The sequence below is a fragment of the Drosophila grimshawi genome, unplaced genomic scaffold, assembly GCF_018153295.1.
Source record: "Drosophila grimshawi isolate 15287-2541.00 unplaced genomic scaffold, ASM1815329v1 contig_1367, whole genome shotgun sequence".
Classification (NCBI taxonomy): domain Eukaryota; kingdom Metazoa; phylum Arthropoda; class Insecta; order Diptera; family Drosophilidae; genus Drosophila; species Drosophila grimshawi.
The window spans coordinates 1,200,430-1,212,811 of record NW_025062889.1 but is presented as its reverse complement, the minus strand read 5'-3'; the positions used below and the strand labels follow the sequence as shown (position 1 = coordinate 1,212,811).

At 40.8% G+C, this 12,382-nt stretch overlaps 4 protein-coding genes across 5 annotated transcripts; 2 read left to right on the top strand and 2 right to left on the bottom strand.

Moving 5' to 3' along the window:
• Positions 1-332: 332 nt before the first annotated feature.
• Positions 333-3,602, bottom strand: LOC6568814 (putative sodium-dependent multivitamin transporter). The gene is made up of 2 exons (XM_001995198.2): positions 2,376-3,602; positions 333-2,310 (listed from the first exon to the last, which is right to left on the bottom strand). Exons 1-2 carry the CDS (start codon positions 3,355-3,357, stop codon positions 1,517-1,519), a joined length of 1,776 nt encoding a protein of 591 aa, XP_001995234.1. The 5' UTR covers positions 3,358-3,602; the 3' UTR covers positions 333-1,516.
• A 381-nt stretch (positions 3,603-3,983) lies between these two features.
• LOC6568815 lies at positions 3,984-6,208 on the bottom strand. Its single transcript, XM_001995199.3, has 3 exons — positions 6,054-6,208; positions 4,835-5,976; positions 3,984-4,776 (listed from the first exon to the last, which is right to left on the bottom strand). The coding sequence occupies exons 1-3, from the start codon at positions 6,166-6,168 to the stop codon at positions 4,069-4,071; spliced, it is 1,965 nt and encodes a 654-aa protein (XP_001995235.1). The 5' UTR covers positions 6,169-6,208; the 3' UTR covers positions 3,984-4,068.
• Positions 6,209-6,519: 311 nt separating this feature from the next.
• LOC116805905 (phosphatidylinositol 4,5-bisphosphate 5-phosphatase A) lies at positions 6,520-8,458 on the top strand. 2 transcript variants are annotated; one of them, XM_032741070.2, is made up of 3 exons: positions 6,520-6,656; positions 6,824-7,870; positions 7,953-8,458. In XM_032741070.2, exons 2-3 carry the CDS (start codon positions 6,857-6,859, stop codon positions 7,986-7,988), a joined length of 1,050 nt encoding a protein of 349 aa, XP_032596961.1. In that variant the 5' UTR covers positions 6,520-6,656; positions 6,824-6,856; the 3' UTR covers positions 7,989-8,458. The 2 variants fall into 2 exon arrangements, with proteins under 2 accessions (XP_032596961.1, XP_032596960.1); XM_032741069.2 differs by having other exon boundaries at positions 6,824-8,458.
• Positions 8,459-10,873: 2,415 nt separating this feature from the next.
• On the top strand, positions 10,874-12,156 carry LOC6568816. The gene has a single exon (XM_001995200.2). It carries the CDS (start codon positions 11,207-11,209, stop codon positions 11,795-11,797), a length of 591 nt encoding a protein of 196 aa, XP_001995236.1. The 5' UTR covers positions 10,874-11,206; the 3' UTR covers positions 11,798-12,156.
• Positions 12,157-12,382: the final 226 nt, after the last annotated feature.

Here is a 12,382-nt window from a genome sequence, read left to right as displayed (position 1 = left end):
ATAGCCAATAACAATTCACATGTTACACTTTGACTCCGCAAATCGATTTCAACCAATTTGTACAGTCACCAATAGACAAGGTTATGAACACGTCTATCTCAGATGGAATATATAAATATGGAAAATAAATCAAAGTTATGAAATTCATTGGCAAACTAATTCGCTATTAGTCAAATCATGGAGGGAAAGCCGCTCGCAACCTTGCTGATTGCGTAAATTTAGCTTATCATATTTCCTACACATATAGTATACATATATACGTTATATTTGTACATTGTATAAGTGTGATACTTTTATTAGCGTGAAGCAGTTCCCAATTAGAATTAATTCAGTTTCTAAATGCAACAGATTTTAATGGTCAGCAATTGATGCCTTACACATGTGTGTATATAAGTACAATGCAATAAATATATTTTGTTGTACACTTAAACTATATGTTGTTCATTGATTTGTTGTAACATTTAAGCATCCACACCGAGTCCATTGTTATGTTTGGGTGTATATAAATATGTTGAAAGCTATGCGCAGTGGCATGTTTATAAATATTCAAGACAACATTGCTACTATATTTGCTTATAAGATACTTTCCTTTTTAACAATTTGCAGTACGACTATAATAAATATAAAATAAACTTACTAACCAAATCTTATTGATCACTCGCATTTGAGACTTTTGGCTGCCAGTCTCTGATGCGACGACTCCATAATTATTGTCTACTCCGTGAGTTAGTATTACAATTTGTGTAAAGAATCTTGTGTTTTTTCAATTTACCAATATCAGTTACGAGGTATATGTGAGAGGTCTGCTGAATGTCATTTTCTGCACAGTTCACATTTTGAATAATGAATGAGAAGCAAACTAAGCAAAAATATGTAAAAGATTTTTAGATTCTTTGTTTTTTTTTTTGATTTTGTAAGTCAAACAAAGAGTACATAAATAAATGATTAAATTCCTGTTTTTCTTTTGTATATTAATCTAACTGTGACAATAATTGCAATCTACTAATAACATTTATTACAACACTACTTGCGACGCCTTTGTTTCGTTGCCAGTATCCACTAATTACTGTCTTAGCTTACAATAATTTCCTTCATTTTCATTTTCATGAATTCATTTCACCATTTCGTTTCAAATAGAATACTGTGCAGTAAATTTGAGTGCTAAATATGAATGTATTCCTGCAGACCTCTAGTTTAGTTGGTATATACATACATATATCATAGATCCTAGTTAACAATTATTACAAATGGAAGACGTTGATGGGCGCCTCAAGCAGTTGATAAGTTTCACATGCAGGTATACAAATATAGGTCACATTATTATGCACGTTTTAGGTACGACAACTGTTAATAAAAAATACAAATAAATCAACAGCTGCTTTTGGCAATTAAAGCCGATAGGTAATTGTGCAATCTGTGCCACGGGCCATGGCTGTTGGCTGCCCCCACTGCCCCCACTATATACACTACATATACTATGTCATTTAAGTTGTAAAATTATACTAGATTTCACTTATTATATAGCTGCATCTGATAGCGTTAACTTCGTTAGCGTCGGATCGTCTGTCTCCATCGGTATTTGTGCCAGCTGCTGCCGCCTCCAGCGACGTGAGAGGATGGGCGCAAACAAATCGTAATCCAGCTGCTTGTGGCATTTATCCAAATAGATTTGGGAGTTGTTGGCACAGTTGAAATACGCCATCAGCAAACTGCCAAAGTAGCCAATGAACAAAGTGATCAGGAAGCCGAGCACACAGAACCACAGATAGGATAAGCGAAATAGCCAAAAGTACTCTGGTTTTGTGGTGCTTGAGGCAACCTGAAGCGCATCTGCCGTCACCTGAGTAACATTTGTGAATGTGTCACAGCCGGTGGTGTTCAATGGCAGCGGCATTGGTGGCGGCTTCGGTCCACCGAATCCAATCCAAAAGGAAAAACTCAGAGCCACCAGAAAGCCGAGCAGCACGCCACGTTGATTGGTGCGCACCGTGCAAACGCCAAGGGTGAAGATGCCAAGCAGCGGGCCACCTACAACGCCGAAAATGGTCAGCGAGGCCTGCAGCACGCCGCCCAACGAGCTGGCGCCAAAGGCCAACGCAATGCAGAGCAGTCCATAAATACAGGCAATGATTTTCGTGGGCAACGTTGACTTCGAGTCCATCAGCGTGCTCTTAAAAATTGTCTTGTAGAGCGGCTTGATGTAATCCTCTAATGTGACAGCGGAGAGCGATGTGACCGCCGATGATATTGTTGACAAACTGGCCGAGAAGATGCCCGAAACGAAAAGACCACACAAACCAGGAATTTGACCTGCAGCAAATAAAGAGTTTAACTTCAGGCAATTGCCACAATTGGTGGGAATACAATTCACTCACCCATTGTGTCGACGGCAAAGAGCGGCATAAGCTGATCTCGGGATTTGATGCGTCCATTGAGCAACGGATCACAGTCACGATAGTAATAGAAGATTGCCAGTCCACTGAAGATGGTGCTCATGCTGAGCAGGCCAAGAATGGGCATATTCCACCAGAGAGCCGCCTGGGCGCTCTTCAAGTTGTGCACGCTGAGGAGACGCTGCACTTGGGTCTGATTGACGCCGTATAATGATAGATAGGTGACCATGCCACCAATAATCAATGTCCACCAACTGTGACGAACTGTTGGATCCGTTGAGAACTCAAAGAACTGAACACGTCCCCGCTCCTGGGCCACTTCCCAAATGGTGGTCAGTCCACCGGCCTTAATCGCTGAAGCACCAATCACCAAGAAGATGGCCGCAAACATGAGAAAGGACTGAAAGACATCGGTGATAAGCACCGCCTTGAGGCCACCCAGTGTCGAGTAGAAGGTGCACACCAGTCCCAGCACAAGTATAGCAGTGCCACGCGGTATCCCCGTGACTGCCTCCAGAGCCAAAGCTGGCCCATACAATGCAATGCCCATGTAGAGAACCATTTGCAAAGTGAACGCAATGGATGCCGTCAGACGCGTTGCATGACCAAAGCGACGCTCCAGATACTCATAGACGCTTGTGGTGCGCATCCGGTAGAAGACAGGCAAAAAGATGTAAGCGGCGATCGGGGTGCTCAACAGATAGGAGATGTTAATCACACCAAAGAGTGTGCCAAACTGATACGATTCACTGGAGACACCCAGCAGCGTGATCGCAGACATGAAGCTGGCCATCAGGCTGAATGAGACGGGAAACGCTGACATGCTCTGATCGGCCATTAGGTACTCCTGTGTTGTCTTCTGTTTGCCGCCCGTATAGCGATAGTAGATGCCAATCAGAGCCGAGATTATCAGAATGCTCGCCAGCACCAAAGCATCCCATGCATCAAAAGTTCCAAGCTGCATTTTTGCGTGTTTTTGTTATTCAACCAGCAACAGCAACAGCACCAGCAAATCACTGCAATTGATTTTTCACAAAAGGCAATTAATTTGTTTTTAAAGCGTATTGACCTTATTCACTGTCAATGCTTCTTGTAAAATATACGCACACACAAACAATAAAATAACACGCGATTATGGGCAAAATGACAGAAGCGACGCGGGAACCGCCACCAATAAAAACACAACCGCAAAGCTTTGCCGTTGAATAAGAACTGTTCCTGCAGCAGCAATAGAGCGTTTGGCGTTGCCACCTGTTGTTGGCACAGTTGCCAGCCAGCGCTTGCAAGGGCAACAGCTGTTCGCGGTACGCCAGGCTCGTAATAAAACACAACCAAAAAAATTTCATAATTTGTCTATTGGCAGTTACTAATTTTAATATTTAAGAAACTTAACTTTCGTCTAGTTGAAAAAACTTGTTTTAGGCAGCATAACAATATGTTTGTTGGCATTCCCTCTTTCCATTCAAAAGCTTAAATTCTTTCAGTTGTTGGGCTAATCGACAGCCGTTTAAAATGATTTCTAACCACCATAAATAACTCCGAAATATTTGGCAAAACAAGCCCAATAAAAAATAGGAAATCTCATTTCTATGTCAAGAAATTTGATTGATATCCTTTTGTATTTTCGTACATGTACAAATGGCTTCAATGGATATGCATCTCCTTTGTTTTATGTTTAGTTTTTGGAGTGGCTGGCACAGGTGCGCTGATGTTTTCGTTTGTCGCGACGTTTGCAGTCTGCGCTGCAATAGGACGCAGTGAAGCAACAATCAAATTTCGCCAGCTGCAGGCAATTTTGACACCAACGCTTGCGCTTCACCTGCTCCAGCTCCTGCTGCTTCTGTATCAATTGCTCCAGCTCCTGCTGCTTCTGTATCAGTTGCTCTTTTAGGTTCGAGACTTCACGCAACAGTTCACTGTCAACTGTCGTCGCTGGGGGATCGATGGGCAGTAAACCTTGTCTGGCCATGGAACATCTTCGCATTGGCTGCACACGCTTGAATACATTTGGTGTTGTTGCTGTTGTAATAATTTTGCGCTTCTTGCTCGCTGGCGCCGCTGCACCTGAGCTGTGTTTAATTGGACTGCTGAGCTCCGATGCCTCCATGCAAAGCGATAGCGAATGATTAATGAGATGCTCGGCCTCGCTGGGATTGGCATGGAAGTCAAATAGTTCAATCGGTTTATTCAGCAACATCTCGTGACATCGCAGCTCCAGCATGGCCGCTTTAAAATTACGCGATGATCTTGCCAATCTGTCGAGTTGTGGCATTCTCGAATCGATTTGCAGGATATTATGCTCCGGGACAAAGGCACGCGAATGGGAGCCACCAAAGAAGCGTACATCATAGATGGTAATCTTTTTTCTTATCACGCGTATGATCTGCAAATACAATTAATTAACAATTAACAATAATTTAAACAGTGCACAATTTGCTTACCTTCGCCGGCCAGTGAGGTGATCCTTGCGCCTTGGCGTAGACTAGCTCATGCCGCTGAAAACAGGGCTTGGCGAACCAAAACTTGTGATTCGCTTCGTTCGAGTGACGAAAGCAGTCCGCACATCGGCTAATCTCGCGGACATCGTGTGTCACATCACGCAGCAGATACTTGGTGGCCTCGAAATCGTCGCCGCTGGGGCCATAGAATACCCCAAAATTATGCTGCAAATCCAGCAGATCAATCACAAAATCAGCCAACTTTGTATAACGTTTCATATCGATGTTTTCAGTTATATTATAGACGCCAAGTACATCGTTCTTAAATAGCACACTCTTGACGAGTTTGGCATCATGTTTGGTCCAGTTTTGGTCGATGTACTTGCGAATATCGGTTTGCAACCAACTGCTGTGCTGGCGCCACGAAAAGTCGAGTAGACAGTTCAGCTCTGCAACGCTGACGCGTGGCGGAATCAGAAGATCAGCCAGCTTCTGCAGCCGACACGCTGTGCATAGCTCCAGCTCCTGTTCCAGCTCATTGTGCTTGCTGGCGTTGGTGGATTCGGCGCTCCGCTGATCATGCTCGTTCTTCACCAACAATGTTTTGCTCCGTTTGCGCTGACATGCTTTCTTCTCACCCACAAAGAGTACGTCGTCATCGGAGCTTTCGGCTTCGCGTTTCCATTCGTTGATATTGCTGTTGAAGTCCAGGTGATGCTTACGCCCGTCCCATTGCTCGTTTATATTTGGTGCCGGCGTTGTGGTAGTGACTCTTCTCTCCACCTGCTCCCCCTCCTCGTCTCTCTTTTCATCACACAACTCCTCCGAATCGGAATCATCGCTGAGAAATTGGTGGAGTTGGGTTTGGTCCACGGGCATCGAATAATTGGGTTTATTGGGATTCTTTCGCTGGCAAGTCTTGTGAAAATGACGCTCACATGTGCGACATATCTGTAGCTGCTCTGGCGATCCGGACGAATGGCACTCGTAGCAATAGGAAACTAATTTCAGTGATTTGCAGAGTTTCTTGACGTTTTGCGAGAAAGAGAGCGATATTTGTTTGCCCTTGGGAGTGACACCTTTCTTGTTCCACGGCACCAGAATACCCACCTGTATGCCATAGTCCACGGCCTGACTGGCCTCATCTTTCAGTTCGGAAAGTTTAAATACAACACAATCACTAACATATGAAGAAAGCAAAGGAACTGCACTTTTTACATACCGGCCGACATGAGCGGGTGCAAAACTGATTCCAATATTTTTCTAGATACATGATTGCCATTTTTCAGTTTATCCATCCAATTGGGCACCGCGAAGGCTCGGAAATTGATTACCATCTTTCCACACTTTTCGAAATTAAAGTTGTGCACAAAATACGGTTCGATTTGTTGAACTGTCAGCAAATTTATGCAGATGCGACTAGTGTTGCCAGACATTCGTAGTGAATTCACTTTGCAACACTACAGTCAGCTGTTATTTTTTAATTTTAAGTAACTAACTTTAGATAGTTAATTAGATAAAACCAAATATCATTTCTTGACAGGTATTTATATTGTTTTTTAGTTGCATTTAGCGTTCGAACATATTTGTTAACAGTTTGTAGTGGAAATTTTTGAAAATGTTAAAAATGCATGGCCTGGCAACGCTGCGCATTAAATGACCCATGTGTGTCAGTATGCGTGTTGTGTGAGATATTCAACAACATCAGTAGAAGCAACAGCAGCCGTGACCAGCAACGTAAACAGCACTGGAGGCCAAATGTGGATGCGCTTAAAAATAATTACAAAACACATAGTTCGCTAATCCAATAAGGAGGAGAATAAAGGTAAGCGGCAAAACAAAAAATATTCCAGTTGCACTGGATATTCATATGTGCATAGAAATATATATGTATATATAAAATATATATATATTTCGGAGATTAGATGAACTCATCAACCACCTTGTCTCTGACGTATTTAGTTGCTTAACCAGTGTTGTCATTTATCACAGATAATTCGAGAGAGCAGCCGCAGCAGCGATAAAATGACAGCGACAACATCTGTGATTGCCGATCTCTGCATATATCTGCTAACCTGGAATGTGGGCACGCACACACCGAAGGGTGTGTCATTGACATCCTTACTGGCTCTAAATGGAACGACCAATTGTCCGGGCAATGGGCTGCCAGACATCTATGTGATTGGCATGCAAGAGGTGAACACGAAACAGGTGTTCAACATCTTTCAGGAAGATCCCTGGGTGTTGAAGTTCGCCAGTGAGTTGAGTGATCACGAGTATGTGAAAGTCCAATCGAAGCAACTGCAGGGTATCCTCATTACGATGTTTACCAAACCCAAGCATATACCGCACATGAAGGACATCGAGGCGGAGGAGACACGCACCGGACTAGGCGGCCTATGGGGCAACAAGGGTGCGGTTAGCATTCGTCTGAGTCTGTATGGTACGGGCGCAGTGTTTGTGTGTGCCCATCTGGCGGCCCATGATGATAAGCTAAAGGAACGCATCGAGGACTATCATCAGATAGTCGACAATCACAAGTATCACGTGGATGGCTATCGACGCATTTTCGATCATGATTTTGTATTCTGGTTTGGTGATTTGAACTTCCGTTTGTCCGGCGACATGTCCGCCTGGGATGTGCGCGGTGCGGTGGATCATGCCCGATACGAGGAGCTGCTCAAGCTGGACCAGTTGATACTGTTGCGCGAAACGGGCAATGCGTTTAGTTTGTTGGATGAGCAGCGGCCCAATTTTGCGCCCACTTTCAAGTTCATCGAGGGCACCAACGAATACGACCTGAAGCGACGTCCGGCCTGGTGTGACCGCATCCTGCATCGCGTGCAGATCAACAGTTATCCCTCAATTACGCTGAGTGCTCAGCAGTTGTCGTATCAATCGAACATGGACTACACTCTATCCGACCACAAGCCTGTGTCGGCCACCTTTAACTATAAAATCGAGGCACACAATCTGACCTACACGGACGAGGAGCTGCACGAGATGACGCACGGTTCGGCAAGCACAGTGTCATCAAATGTTAGTGTGCTTGCTATTGTTATCTCAATTATGACCTATCATGCCACCATTCATTTGCCTCTTTTCTCCGCTTCTTTTGTAGCTGTTTAATGCCCAGCTTGAACGTTTCCAGTGGTAAAACTAAAAATGGAATTCACGACTCCTTCTAAAGCAGTCAAGCAAACCATATCTTCCATTGCATACATATCTCATGTGTCTGAATTAAGAACTCAAGTTGTTCCCTATCGCAATCATACTCGAAACAGAAACATACAAAATACTTGTGAGTGCAAATCAAATATTATACTTTTATTAACTGCATGAAATGTATAATTTAATCTCAGTATAGCAGCAAAAAACCACTTTAAATGTAATTATATTTAGACATGCATCTTAAATATAAATAGTGCAAAATGTATACTCCTAACTTTGATACTCTTGTCACATATCATGTTTGTCATATATTCTCGAATACATAGGTTCGATTAATAAATCAAATATACACTTTTTTTAAGCTAAGCAAAGACATCGATTGTAAAGCGTATAATTGTTAAAGTTCATAGGTTGTTGATCAAAAATAAAGCAATAAATATATATTTTTTCTATCAATTATCGCTTCTTTGTTTTTTATTTAGTACTCCATGCATTTTGTTGGCATTTTATTACATCCTATCTTCAAATATAATAATTGCTATCAGTTACGTGCGAGAAATTATAAACACTCGCTTTTTGTTAGTCATGCGTGTGTGTTGTTAATTTGCCACCGTACATATATATATACATGTATATATATATACTCGTATATATATATATATACATATATTAACAAAATAGCGATGATATGCACCAGTTCAGAATATATATTGTAAAAGGTTGATAAGCCTCTCGAATAAAAATCAATTTGCCGCCGATGAAAAACTAAATAATTGTTTTATATGCAAGGATTTCCATATCTTAGTAAACTAGCTAAATATTCCCACATTGCATAAGGATGGACTGAAATAGCTTGCTAAACGCAACCATCACTAAAGCGATCCATTTTTATTGCGGTCTGCAAATTTCACGAGCTGATTATCGGTTATCTTGAATATTTTATTTTATTTTTGGGTTAACTTTGCTGCTTTTTTTTTGTGGTAGCTTTATAGCCAAACCCAACTGGGTATCTTCTGCTAAACACAACAAAGGAAAAACAATGACAATATTTGATAGAAGGCTGATGAAACCTGTTGTTAAGTGGTGCTTTTTTATTACTTTGCCGAGTGAGCTCAACTACTTTATACCTTGAACTCAGCTATTAAATATATTCTACCTTTATAGCCAAAATTACCTTAGATACTGATAAAAACTATTTATTAAGGAGATTAATAAGAATAAGAATAAGTTTAACTAGGACCTATATTCTAAAATGGAAGCCTCTAGTTTTGATCCTGATGAAGAATATAAATACCTAATGGGGTCAGAGGTGCTTCCTTCTGACAGTTACATACATTTGCAGAAAATCAATATACCCTATTTGCTCATTTTTAATGGGTTCGAGGTAATAGTATTAAAAATTTAATAGTCTTGCAGGTGCTCTTCCTTAGAGGGGGTTTTTCAGTCATTCTTTGGTACTGATTACATTAGTTAGTCAATTAGATAATTGATGTAGAGAGTAGTGGTTAACGAATCGGCAGATATGCCCATTGCTTATATGTCAATGTATATATGATTTGTGTGCAACACGTGTACAGCAACAAATACAGATAGTTTAGAAAATTGTGCAATTAGCTGGCTTAGCATGTAATATAAGCGAGATAATTTTGATTGTCGACTTTGGTTATATTTTTTTGTGTTATTTGATTTTTTGTTTTTTGTCGATAGCAACAACTATAGGAAAAAGTCCCCAAGTAACAGTAAATAATTACCGAACAGATAAACAAATAATTTAATAATATTGAATCAAAGATTATGAACATGTCAACAACTTGGAACTAAGTAAAAGCAGCAGGTGCACTGTAAAATAGGAGTAAACAAAAATGATTGCGCTTAAAGTAATGTTTATGTTTCAAAGACAATGGTACATGGCCTCTATCTGTTAGGTGCTTTACCCAAAATGCAAAAGTAAATATACTGAAAAATGTATATTTACACATAAAAACAATGTTTACACAATATCCGAGTCCGAAAACGAAAGCAACTTTGGGATCGCACAATTTAAACACGTATAATACGAGTGAGAATCAATCTCTGTGGTTGCTCCAGAGAACAGAGAGAACTGATATTGAAAGCTTCCGAAGAGTGCAGAATTGAGATTGTGAAGCGAGAGAGAGCAGGAGAAGCGGATGTGGGAATGCAGGGGGAATTGTACTCATGTGCAAATATTGTTGTTTATAAACAAACTGGTTTATTCGAGAAGGAAACACTCGGCAGTTATTTGCGAAAACAGCAAGTGCCGGGCAACTAATGAAAGGTGATCTGCTTATGAAATAAATTACAAAAACTCTCTCGCAAGTATGCTGAATATTACTAAAGTTTGTTAACAATTTACCAAGGTCGTGCCTGCATATATATATATATATATATAAGATAATTCAAATCGCAATGGTAAATTTTACCGATACCGAAATCTACAAATCAATATCAAAATATGGGTGCTTAACACCGATAAGAAAGTTGAAAGAAAAATACCCATTAGATTCACCATGACTGATAGATAACAAGCCCCCAACAAAAATACCTTTAGATGAGTGTGTAGCATTATATGGATACTCATGTCTTTAATTAAACACATTTAATGCATCTGCAGTTGCCAACAACAGCTGCTGACATTATTCATGGCTGGCGACCTCTTATCAATTGGTCTTCCCTGGCAGCACTGGCAACCAAGCAAACAAGATAACCACTTCGATTTCTGAGTTGTTGGTTAGTGAGAGTGAGCGAAGAGAACTAGGATTGTCACCCCAATCGCAAAATAAAAAAAAGCCCCGTCCGGACGTTGCTGGCGGGGTATAAAAGCCGCCTCCCAGAGGCAATATCGTTCAAAGCGTTGCCAACCAGCGGCCAGAGAATAACAAACAGGCGGCCAATTAACAAGCAGCGCAAAGCATATCAACAAAGAGAAATACAAAAACCACTAAAATACAAAAAAAGCACTGCTACAGGGGTGTTCCCCATTCGAGAGTCGAGCGATACGTCAGCCATTAACTATTTCGGCAGCAACAACAATAGATAAATTTCGGATATGCATAGATAGATGTAGCAAAAAGCAGTTAAATCTAATAATCTCTGAGCTGAGATACGCGAATTTGGTGACTAAAACGGAACATCAAATTTGGCAATTGGTGATTTTTCTGAGCAGTGGAAAGATTTTAAATAATAATGGGCGTACGAGTCATTGAAGCTGATTCGGCGAGCGATTCATCGTATGACGATGAGGAGTGTTCGGCCTGCAAAACGAATCACAACAAGAGTAAAACAACAAATGCTAAACGTTCGTCGGAGGAGGAGTCGAATAACGTGCAGTTTGGCAGCAAGGATCTGGTTGGTAACTGCAAGGAGTATCGCATTGAGCACAATGCGAGAGATCTGCGCATCATTGGCAATGGCAATCGGTTGAGGATCGTCAACAACACGGGCAATCTGCAAATCATTGGCAACTCAACGCGTCTTAAGATACAGCACAACAGCGGGACCATCAAGTATATGGGCAACGATGGCAGGATCTATTTGGGCATCGATTCGCAACAGCAGAATGTCGACTATATTGGCTGCAATGGACTCCTTAAGGTGGTCAAATCACTGGAATTGCAGTCCAACAAAACCAACAGCAAGCGACGATCTTCACCAAAGGAGCCAAAGCATAAGGAAAGCAGTCAAAGTTTGGGCGTTGAGATTGACAATAATCTGACAATTGTGAATGGCATCGGTGGAAATATTGTGATTAAGAATGCGATAAATGTAAGCATTTAAGGAGCTCTCTCTGTCTGTCTAACTTGCCTGTAAGAATTACATCCAGTACGAATGGTTCCTATTGTTATATATATATAGTCATTAGCATATAGCAAAACTTTCCGACTGATATATGATTGTCATTCAGGCATTGAAAAGTATTAACACGCCCATAATTAGCTCATCATATTAGTAATATATTTATTAGGAAATTATGTATGTCCATATATATATATATATATATATATGTGTATAGTCAAGTCACAAATCCACAATGAACAACACCAAATATGTACTGTCTGTGGTTTCAAGAGCACATCATTCCATGAATGATGTCTGCAATTGAATATATTCAAAATACAACAAATTAAACAAACATTCAACATCGTCTTATTTAATAAAACGGCTATTGGAATTAATGCTTTGTCAATCTCTCTCTATAGAGAGGTTAAAAGGGGATTCCCTTGTGTTAAGTTGCAGGTAAATAACCGCATACCGCCAGTATTCAATTTGAAATGACCCTCGGCTTGAAATGTGCTTTTTAGCTTTCTTAGAAGGCTTATTGCTCACAATTTACAAGTCTTCGACATGACCCATATTTTCAAT